This window comes from Bombina bombina, chromosome 1, assembly GCF_027579735.1.
Source record: "Bombina bombina isolate aBomBom1 chromosome 1, aBomBom1.pri, whole genome shotgun sequence".
NCBI lineage: Eukaryota > Metazoa > Chordata > Amphibia > Anura > Bombinatoridae > Bombina > Bombina bombina.
Window position 1 is genome coordinate 626,454,927 of NC_069499.1, and position 12,070 is coordinate 626,466,996.

General features: G+C 39.9%; 1 protein-coding gene across 1 annotated transcript in view; it reads left to right on the top strand.

The window, feature by feature from the left end:
* The first annotated feature begins 256 nt into the window (after positions 1–256).
* Positions 257–12,070, top strand: part of STEEP1 (STING1 ER exit protein 1) — a 103,570-nt gene continuing 91,756 nt past the window's right edge. The window contains exon 1 of the mRNA XM_053699035.1: positions 257–446. Coding sequence (XP_053555010.1) covers positions 323–446 — 124 coding nt within the window. The 5' untranslated portion in view covers positions 257–322. The remainder of the gene's footprint in view (positions 447–12,070) is intronic.

A 12,070-nucleotide genomic window follows, 5' to 3' on the forward strand; every position in this document is an offset into this window, starting at 1 on the left:
TGTATGCTTTACAGTCCCTTTAAATTTTGTTCTAAAATAACTTTGTCATGTATACAATTAAAGTCTTTAAAACATATACATATACGAGGTTTATGTCTCATATCAGGCAATATTTCCTTGGTAGCGCTGTTAGCAGCACAGTTATTTTCCTGAACGTTTCACCAACTACAGTGCTCTAACACGGATACATATGAACAGATCAAGGTCTGTACTAAAAGAGCGGCGCTTTTCTGATGTCATCATATTGCGACGAAACTGAAACCGGTCTATCCTTTAAACACACTCCGTTCTCGAGTGACTGGGTAGTGGTGGAAGATTTAGAATGCCTAAAGTAGTGTCACGTTCCGTAGTTTGTTCGGATACCCGAGATCGGGAGGAGTATGATGACGGCGAAAAGCCATTACACGTGTACTACTGTCTCTGTGGCCAAATGGTGCTTGTCCTAGGTGAGTGAGGCCTAGCCGGACCGGTAAGCAAAGCCGGGGAGTCTCTTATAAGACATTCAGATCAGGGGGAAGTCAAAGCGTTGTATTCAGTACTTTCCTCCGCCACACCAAATAAGGGTACGACCAATGAGGAGCAGGTATACTTGTATGCTGCAGTTATGAGCCATCCCCATCTTGAACTGTGCATGATTGTTCCAGGAATTATGCTTTGACTTGTGCAGGGGTTATAGAAATGGGCTTAACTGTAAAAAAAATGTCATTATAATTATGAAGGCTGGGTGGACATATATGTATAGATGGACCTCCTGTAGATTGGGTAAGTTATTTATAACATAAAGGGCATGATCAATAGGCTACGACAATAAGTTGCAATCTTATGTTATAGTGAGTCCTTTAGTTGCCACTGGTCAAATTGAACAATCATGTATAATTTTATGAAATATGACTCAACTTAACAGTTTCTATATGAATGGTTCCAATGTGTGAAAATCTTAGTGTATAATGTACTATTAATAGATATAGAGACCAACTTTATTCAGAGTATAGTAGTATTAACAAGTTGAAGTTTTTCACTAAAGATAACTGCAGTGGATGAGTAAGAAATTAGGAGGAGTTTTTTATGTGTTTATTTAACATTAAAGTGAAGGTCAATTTTGATGAATTAGTGCCCGGTTTTTAATAATGCTATTAAAAACAATGGTACTTTAATTCATCAAAATTGACATTTCACTTCTTTTCTTCAAAAACTTACCTTTTAATCCTGGCAGCCGCTCCAGCAATTCCCCCGGCCGTCGGAAGCCTCTGCAGACGTCAGCAATGACGAGCCAGGCTTCCTCCAATCACGGCTCCGCCCCCCCCCCCGGGGAGGAATCTTGGCCTGATGCAACGCCGTTATTGGAGGAAGTCGGATTCGTCATTTTGGATCCTGAGAAGACGGCCTGCGACCGGCGGAAGAAATGCTGGAGGGGCTGCCAGAATTAAAAGGTACGTTTTTGAAGAAAAGAAGTGAAATGTCAATTTTGATGAATTAAAGTGCCCTTGTTTTTAATAGGATTATTAAAAACCGGTCACTAATTAATCAAAATTGACCTTCACTTTAAGCAGATTAGTAATGTTTTCACCTGACTGGTAAACTTGTGATATTTTGCCACACCTGTGTATCTAAACTATAATCGCGTTTGTAACGCATTCGTCACCGTCAGCAGTTGCGCACGCATCCTCAAAGGAATGTTGGGGGGAGAGAGAGAGGGGGGAGAGAGAGAGGGGGGAGAGAGAGATCAAGAGAGAGAGATATCAAGAGAGAGTGGGGAGAGAGAGAGAGCAAAAGAGAGTGGGGAGAGAGGGAGAGATCAAGAGAGAGTGGGGAGAGATCAAGAGAGAGTGGGGAGAGATCAAGAGAGAGTGGGGAGAGATCAAGAGAGAGTGGGGAGAGATCAAGAGAGAGTGGGGAGAGATCAAGAGAGAGTGGGGAGAGAGCAAGAGAGAGTGGGGAGAGAGCAAGAGAGAGTGGGGAGAGAGCAAGAGAGAGTGGGGAGAGAGCAAGAGAGAGTGGGGAGAGAGCAAGAGAGAGTGGGGAGAGAGAGGGGGAGGGGAGAGCAAGATGAGAGGGAAGGGAGATCGAAAGAGAGGGGAGGGAGATCGAAAGAGGGGAGGGAGAGATAAAAAAAAAAAAAGGGGGGAGAGTGTAAGCTGCATCCAGCTGTATTCCTAAAATGGCAGGGTGGTTCCATCACCACAATAGACTGTCCTTTTGAAAATGACAGGGTGGTTCCATCACTACAATAGACTGCTCTCTGGGCAGGATTTCCAACTAGTATAATATAATAAAAACACATTTTGAAAATGCTGCATAGAGCCTTAAAGTGAAGGTCAATTTTCATCAATGAGTGCCCGGTTTTTAAAAATACTTTTAAAAACAGGGGCACTTTCATTGATGAAAATTAACATTGCACTGGATTTGAAGAAATACTTACCTTTTACTCCTGCAAAACCGGATCGCCGATCTCAGCCTCAGTTCCTCTGTAGTGACGTCAGAAATGACGAAAAACGGCTTCCTCCAATCATGGCTGGCACCCCAGAGCGTCCAGCTCGTGATGCCTGGCTGTGATTGGAGGAAGCCAGTTTCGTCATTGCTGTGGTCTACAGCAGGAAGAAGAAGGAGGGGGATTGTCGATCCGGCTTTGCAGAAGTAAAAGGTAAGTATTTCTTCAAATCCAGTGCTATGTTAATTTTCATCAATGAAAGTGCCCCTGTTTTTAAAAGTATTTTTAAAAACCGAGCACTCATTGATGAAAATTGACCTTCACTTTAATTGGCAGCCATAGTTCCCAATGCATTTAGTTTCTCAACCTGTGGTACATGTACCGCTGAGGGTCTTGGAGCTTTGGTAAAGGGTACTCAGTGGCGGGCCCTTTCATTACCTTTTGAACAAATTCCTGGGCATTTTACTTATTTTCTGTTACCTAATAATATTTATGTGCATTAGGGATACTTATGATAAATATTTATGCCTGTTGCGGTACTTGCTAGAAAAAAGGGTGAGAAACAAATGATTTGTCGACCTGTTTCACACACTATGCATGATTTTATGTCCAGATTGTAGGAGTGAGATACAGATTTTTCTGTTTCCAGCTTTCATTGTTGACATCTATACGCACCGTGATGCAAGTATCTGTAACAAATGTGCAATGGAGCATAGTTGCACATCCTGTGAGCCAAGTTATTATTATGTAGAAAAAAGAGAACGCAGACCTCCTCCAAGATAAAAGTTGCTGTTTTTTTCAAGTTATTATTATTTTTTGTTATTATCGGTTATTTGTAGAGCGCCAACAGATTCCACAGCGCTATAAACAAATGCTGAGTACAACAAAACAATTATAGGGATCAAATGGGTAGAGGGCCCTGCCAAGAGTTGCACTGTTGTAGTCCGCTCTTAAGAAGGTGATCTACAAACAGCTGGACTCTTAGGCTTACATGCTAAGGGGGTTCAGGGGATAGCAATGGAGGAGAGGAACTGGTATAAAGAATGGTTAGCGTAGGTTGTATGCATCCCTGAACAGTAGAGTATTTAGGGAGCACTTGAAGCTTTTAAAACTAGAAGAGAGTCTTGTGGAGCGAGACAGAGAGTTCCACAAGATGGGAGCCAGTCTGGAGAAGTCCTGTAAATGGGAGTGTGATGAGGTGACAAGAGAGGAGGAGAGTAGGAGGTCATGAGCAGAGCGAAGGGAAAGGGACGGGGGGGGGGGGGGGAGTATCTGGAGACAAGGTCTGAGATATAGGGGGGAGCAGTGCAGTTGAGGGCTTTGTATGTCAGAGTGAGAATTTTGTGTTTGATCCTAGAGGCAAGAGGAAGCCAGTGAAGGGATTGGCAGAGAGGTGCAGCAGATGAAGAGCGACGTGTAAGGAAGATGAGTCTGGCAGAGGCATTCATTATGGATTGTAAAGGAGCTAGGCGGCAGGTGGGGAGACCAGAGAGGACAGAGTTGCAGTAATAGAGGCAGGAGAGAATGAGAGAGTGGATTAAAATCTTAGTTGTGTCTTGTGTAAGGAAGTGTCTAATTTTAGAGATGGTTTTTAAGGTGGAAGCGGCAGGCTTTAGCCAACGACTGAATGTGAGGAATGAAAGAAAGATCTGAGTCAAATGTGACCCTGAGACATCGGGCATGCGGGGTAGGGGGAATGATGGAGTTGTCGACAGTTATAGAGAGATTGGGGGTGGAGAGTTTAGAAGAAGGGGGGGAAATAAGGAGCTCAGTTTTGGAGAGATTTAGCTTGAGGTAGTGAGAGGACATCCAGTTGGAGATGCAAGAAAGACAGTTAGTGACACGGGTTAGCAAGGAAGGAGAAAGGTCTGGTGCAGAGAAATAGATTTGGTTGTCATCGGCATACAAATGATATCGTAAACCGTGGGACTTTATTAGGGAACCTAGTGATTACGTGTAGATTGAGAAGAGAAGGGGACCGAGGACAGAGCCTTGCGGTACTCCGACAGAAAGTGGTGACGGGGCAGAGGAGGCCCCAGAGAAGGCTACACTAAAGGTACGGTTTGACAGGTAGGAAGAGAGCCACGAGAGGGCTGTGTCACATATGCCGAAGGATTGGAGGGTTTGGAGCAAAAGAGGGTTGTCAACAGTGTCAAAGGCTGCGGACAGATCAAGGAGGATAAGCAGAGAGAAGTGACCTTTTGATTTTGCTGTAAGTAGGTCATTGGTAACCTTAACAATTGCTGTCTCTGTGGAGTGATGGGGACGAAATCCAGATTGCAATGGGTCAAGGAGGGAGTTTATTGTAAGGAAATGGGATAGGCGTGCATAAGCTAGTTTTTCGAGAAGCTTTGATGCAAGAGGGAGGAGGGAAATAGGGCGGTAGTTGGATGGGGAGGTAGGATCAAGGGAAGGTTTTTTGAGGATAGGTGTGACCAGTGCATGTTTCAGCGATGAGGGAAATATACCGGTGCTGAGGGAGAGGTTAAAAGAAAGTGTGTGTGAGTATAGGGGTAAGGGTGGCAGAGAGGGAGGGGAGTATCTGTGAGGGGATAGGGTCAAGGGGACAGGTAGTGAGGTGAGAGCGCAGTATAAGTGCCGAAACTTCTTCCTCAGTAACAGGGGAGAATGAGCTAAGTTTAAGGTTATGTGGGTGATTGAGAGCATTTGAGGGGGTGAGAGAATGGAATTATATTGAGAGCTGATTTCATTTCTGATGGAGTTGATTTTATTATTGAAGTGGTTGGCAAAGTCTTGAGCTGACAGAGAAGTTGTATTAGGAGGTGGGGGAGGGCGGAGAAGAGTATTGAAAGTGGAGAACAAACGTTTTGGGTTTGAAGAAAGATTAGAGATAAGAGTAGAGAAGTAGTGTTGCTTATGGAAATTAAGGGCAGAGTAGTAGGAGTTCAAGATAAATTTGTAATGTTGAAAATCAGCTGAACTCCTAAATTTTCTCCAGTGCTGCTCAGCAGTACGGGAACATCTGCATAGGTATCGTGTCAGAGGAGTATGCCAGGGCTGAGGATGAGTGCTTGATTTTCGAGCCAAGTTGTTAACAAATTTCAGGTTTGTGCTGAAGCTTTACCATTTAAGGAAAACAGATCCGCACATCCACTGAGAATACATTATTTTTAATGATGCCAGCAAACTTGGTTTGTGCTTCATGGCAAATTCAGGCCCTTTGAACTTCTGACTGAAACTCTATGAAGATGTAATTGGATTTAGGCTTCTCTGTGTGTCTGGAAACTGCTTTTTGCTAGGATGCAGTAATTATTTAATTTGTGAGAGCAGAGTTAGAGATAAGCATACCCAGTTTTTCTAAGAGAATATTACTTGCTAATAACTATAAACTGTTGCTGAAAACTTAAAATTGCACAACAAACTAAATGATTAGATTTTTCAGGAAGTAATGAACTAATCCAGTTCATTTATAAGTTAAAGGGATAGGAAAGTCAAAATTAAACTTGCATGATTCAGATAGAGCATGTCATTTTAAGACACTTTTAAATTAACTTCTATTTTCAAATGTGTTTCATTCTCTTAGTATCCCTGGTTGAAAAATGAATACACACATATTCTGCACTAGTGGGAGCTGCTGCTAATTGGTGCCTGCACACATTTGTCTCTTGTGATTGGCTAAATAGATATTTACAGCATCCTGTCAGTAGTGCAATGCTGTCCCTTCAGCAATGGATAACAAGAAAATGAAGAAAATTTGATAATAGAGTTAAATTGGAAAGTTGTTTAAAATTGTATATTCTATCTGAATCATAAAAGAGAATTTTGGGGTTTACTATCCCTTTTAAAGGGACAAGCAACACCTTGAGATTTTTTTTTTATATATGTCTAGTTGTGTGCAATGAAACAACTTTGCAATATATTTTCATTATTTACTTCCCCCTTTCATTGAAATTTTAGCTTTGAAAATTGAGCAATTTATAATTCTCATTATGTACTCTGCAGACTTCTCAAGGTTAACTCTGCTATATTTCTATCCCTAAGTAGATTTATCAGATAACTGCAAAACAATTTGCCTTATGCTAACTTTATGACTATGGCTAGCCTTGTTGTCTGGAGACTAAAGCCCAGATTGGCTCCTCCAAATAAAGCAAAAGGTGGGTGGAGTTAGGCTATTGGAAAAAAAATTGCAGTAAAAAGGTTAACCCCTTGAGTGCTAATGACGGCTCTGAGCCGTCACAGAATTTCCCCCTCTGGTGCTAATGACGGCTCAGAGCCGTCATTAGCACTCTCCCAAATTGAGGGAGATCTGGGGGCTCCCACCCGCTCCTACCCCAGCGATCGGTGCTGCATAATGCCAGGCATCGCCGGGGCTTCCTGTTTTGCGTGGTGACGTCACGCGCAATAACGTGATGACGTCACTGCGCAACTTTATTTAACATTAACAATGTTAATATAGGAGCAGGGGGCATGCTGCTTAGAAGCCTGTATCTCAGGCATCTCAGCAGCTACAGACCCTTAAGACCCACCGTTGGAAAGGTAATCGCCTAACCTTTCCAACAGTGTAAGTCTTGGGGATCTGAAATAAATAAAAGAAAAGTAAAAAAATATATATTTTTAAAAATATAAAATAAAAAAACCTTTAAAAAAACCTTAGCACCCAGGTGGGAAAGTGCTTAGCACTCAAAGGGTTCATTTATTTTAAAAACAATAGGACTTGGCTGATTTGTAAATACACAGTGATTACTGTCACTTTTAATGTAGTGTTAAAGTAACAGACGTGCAAACATTCAGAATTAGTGCTAAAGTGTGTAAGTGTAGTCTTAAATGACTAATTACCAGAAAGTGCTGACAGTTTGAATTTGAATCGTCCTTTGCCCCCCAAGAAAACTCCCCCTGCCCCCATCTCCCTCCCACCCACCCCCCTTTTTTTTTTTTTCTCTCCTATGCCCTGTCGCCTCGGGGACAACAACCTTTCTCAACAACTAGTAATACTGTCTATTCACCTGTACATTGTTACTATATATATGCAGCATAATCCCTCGGGCCAGTTATAGTTCGAGGAGTAAGTACATTCCAGGTGATATCTAATCAGATACATTTTTGAATATTTTTCATGCGTCATTTTACTTAGCTATATGTTATGTTGTGTATATACTATGGACAAGTATAGGCCTGCATATATTAAGGAATTCCTACCGAAACTAGGCCCAACAATGGCTGCTTGTTATTCTATATGTTCAATGTCCGTTTGAAAATGTACATATGTAAAATGAGGTATTATTCATGGCTAGATATATTACCTTTTTGGGTTTAGATCTAATACGGTTTACAGTCTCGAAGACATGCCTGTTATATTCGATGCATAAATGCTGATGTATGTCAAATAGGTGAGTTGCCATGATGTTTTTTCCAAGAGTCTGTTTATGTATGCTTTATTACCTCAATAAATATTATAAAAAAAATAAAAAAAAAAGGGACAGTATACAATAAAATTGTTTTTTCCCTTAATGTGTTTCCAATTACTTTTTTTACCAGCTGAAGAGTATAAAATGTATGAGATTTGCTTATTTGTGTATATGAATTAGCTGATTTTGTGTTTTGAAGCCACAACCTAATAAAATGGGTTGAACTTGTAGGTATAATCCGATCTCATTACTTTATCACATTGTGTACATACACCTGCTTCTTTTATCTTATATCTGTCAATAAACCGCATCCTCAATACTTGGAGAGGACAATGGAAAATTAACATTTTATTACCTTATCTCTTCTATAACCCACTGGGAGTGTGCTTTCTTCTACTGGCTGTGTTAACACAACTTGGCCTTGAGGCAAAAAACTTTCAGGATGGGTGGGGATACCACAGGCTAAATAAACTATTTCAAATGCCAATATAAGTGTAATAGAAATACTTGTAAACAATTTAATACACTCCAGTAAGTAAAGTGGATCATTGGGAACAAATTAAAGGGGAGACATTTTTTGAGTATACTGTCCCTTTAATGGCAGATAAAAACCAGAATACCCTTCAAATCTCTCCACAATATGACATGTATACTTAGTTAATTTTTAGCATAGGTTTATGATTATCCCAGGTAATCTCAATTCCCTTTTGGTATTTGCCTATACAGGTATAAATCCCTAAATCTGGCATTCCAAAATCCAAATTTACTGCCTGTGTCTTTGGTTTGGTTTTTGTGTTCTGAAATGCAAATAATACTCTAGATTTATTTAAAACTGCAAATAGTACCTTTCTGATTACAGTGCTGTACTATATTATGTATACACAAGTATTACAAATAATTTTAAACGACTTTTAGGTTGTGTGTGTATAAGCTTTGACATGTAAATATTGCCTAAATTACTCCAGGGGTCAAGTCGGGTCGGAACGCATGGGGACAGAGTTCCTGCACTATTTTTGCAGGAGGAACTAAGTTCCCTCTGGGCAGAGAACAGAAGCACTTCAGTAAACACTGCTGCTGCTAGTGGGAGGAGCTGGAGCACAGTATGGTTAGAGGGATAGTGTGATCCTCTAGTAAGTAATGGGCAGTAACACTTCATTCAATACACTAAATGTAAGACTGTCAGCGGTCCTGCTGTTTTATCCCTTCTCAAAACTGTCCCATCTTTCAGATCTATTATTGGAATATAGAGACACCCATACATTAATTATTGTAAAGTAGTTTACTGAATGTCTTTAGTGGCCCAATCCTAAGCAACTTAAAACACCAAACATCAATGTTAAAACATTCCATCTTTATTTCGTATGATTAAAAGCATACATTGTGTAATAAAGTGCACTCACAGTTACATCATGCTGTATCCCAGCTAGCTGGCCATCTGATGCGTTTCGCTTGCTGCTTTTCTCAAACATAGCTATTAGAAGTTGATCTGGTGTTGCTTTTTTGTGATCTGTCTCAAGAAATATGCAGCATGGGAAATGGATTTTGTTGTAGTCTAGGGGCTTTAAAGAGACGCACACTTTTTAATGTTATTTATACTTTAGACAGTATGCACTGCATTGCAATCTACATACAAAATAAATGTTTAAGAGTATGTAAAACTGCAATTTTGTTACAAAAATAGCATTGTATTGATAATATCTGGACCCTTACCTAGAAAACCTTCTTGAATGTTTTTGTTTTTTTCTTCACATTTCCGCATTCCACAGAGTGCACTCTAGCCTTCATCATTTACTGTTAAATTATAAGAACAGCAGGAAAAATAAATAATAAAAGTGTATTTCGTTATATAAATATGCATAAGTAAACATTTTCGGCTAGATTTAGAGTTTTGTCGGTAAGGACCCGCGTAGCTAACGCTGGCTTTTTTTTGGCCGCACCATAAAAATAACTCTGGTATTGAGAGTCCACAGAAAGGCTGCGTTAGGCTCCAAAAAAGGAGCGTAGAGCATATTTAACGCAACTGCAACTCTCGATACCAGAGTTGCTTACGGACGCGGCCAGCCTCAAAAACGTGCTCGTGCACGATTCCCCCTTAGGAAACAATGGGGCTGTTTGAGCTGAAAAAAAACCTAACACCTGCAAAAAAGCCGCGTTGAGCTCCTAACGCAGCCCCATTGTTTGCTATGGGGAAACACTTCCTACATCTGCACCTAACACTCTAACATGTACCCCGAGTCTAAACACCCCTAACCTTACACTTATTAACCCCTATTCTGCCGCCCCCGCTATCGCTGACCCCTGTATATTATTTTTAACCCCTAATCTGCCGCTCCGTAAACCGCCGCTACTTACATTATCCCTATGTAGAAGGACAAAAAAAAAAAAGGGCAAGGCTGGGCAAGCAGAAAAATTTAAAACTTAACGTTTATTGCCAAAAAGGAAAGTTAGATAAAAAGCAGAAATAGCATGCAGTATGGGTCAGAATGAGCTTGAGCAGCAGCAATCTTACATGTTTCGGCTCCTGCCTTACTCATAGACTGTGCTGCTCAAAGCTCACATGCCTCTTAAATTACAAAATCACTCTGACATCATATGCAGCAATCAATTAGTTAACCCCTACCACACCAAAAAAGAAGATAGAAATAAATAAAGTAGAAAAGGCATCAATAACAAGACATATGATATAGACATGATTATTTGGAATAATAAGAAAATTAGTTAAAGCCTTTTAAACATCTTGTGATGCTATGCAACAGTGTAATTTACTGTTCATAATATATTGTATAGTATAACCCACAATGTGGATACAAAGTAAATAATACTGATCCTAGGTTGTTACTACAACTATAATATATTAAACTGGATATGCATGGGTTAACAGGAAAGTCTAACAATAAACTGTCTAATAAATTTATACATACAAAAGCAAATACTGACTATCTTAGGGGAGACAAAACATAGGCCATAATTATAGCCCCAATAGATAATGATTTTATATAGTCAAAAACTACTACCTTTTATATAGCAATACCCCTAAAGTCAAATAAACTATATTATAATGCTTATGTAAAGCCTTTAAATGTGTTGTCTTGTATCAAAGCTATTTCCAAAGTACTGAATAAATATAGGAATCAACGTATATCTCAACGCCAACAATTAATTAAATCATTTTGAATGTTAAGTCCCTGTGGCATACGGGTCTTGAGTTTAAAGATCCAAAATGCTTCGCGTGTGCGAAGCATCATGTCCTTATCACCCCCTCTCTTTGGGGTTCTTACCCACTCTATAACCTGCCATTTGAGTGATTCGACATTTCCATTATGGCAAAATTTGTAATGCCTAGCTACCTGTGAGTCTGGTTCCTCTGATTTTACATCATTAATGTGTTCTTTAATCCTTTCTCTCACTTCCCTAGTCGTTAGACCTACGTATTGTTTCTCACAAGGTTGGCATGTCACCAGATACACAACATAGGTGCTTCGACAGTTTGTACAGGCATCCATCATGAAAACTTTCTGTGTATTAACAGACTGAAAAGTTTTTCCAGGTAATGTAAGTGAACATGCCTTACATCTGGTAGCACCACATTTATAATGCCCTTTACATTCAAGCCAACTCTGACTTCTATCCATGGATGTTTTAACCTCACTTGGGGCCAGCATATTGCCTATAGTCACATTCTTCCTAGATACACATTTGCATCCTGTCTTGACTATCTCATAAAGATCCTCATCTCCTTTTAAAATCGGCAAACAATCATTTATAATTTTAGCAATTTGTTCAAATTGATTGCTATAATTCGTCACAAAAACAGGATGTTTTTGCATTCCTTGTTTCTTCTTCCTACTCTTACCAGTATATAGCATAGATTGCCTATCCATATTAGCCACCATATTGTAAGCTTTAGCTATCAAATAATATGGAAAGCCTCTCTTAGAGAATCTATCTATAAATTCTACAGCTGACTTTTGATACTCTTCTGATGTGGAACAGTTCCGTCTTAGGCGAATAAATTCACCCTTCAAAATACCGAATCTTGTGTGTCTAGGATGCATGCTTTTTGCATGTAAGATGCTGTTTCCTGATATAGATTTGCGATGTAGTTTGGTTATTACTTTATTATCTGTATTTTGTAAAATTAAATCCTGTTCTGTCCCTTCCCAAATAATGATAAGATCGTCTATGTATCTCTTATACATCACAATCCTTCCCCCATGACTGCCATTCTCTCCATATACATGGGATAGCTCCCACCATCCCATGTATAAGTTGGCAA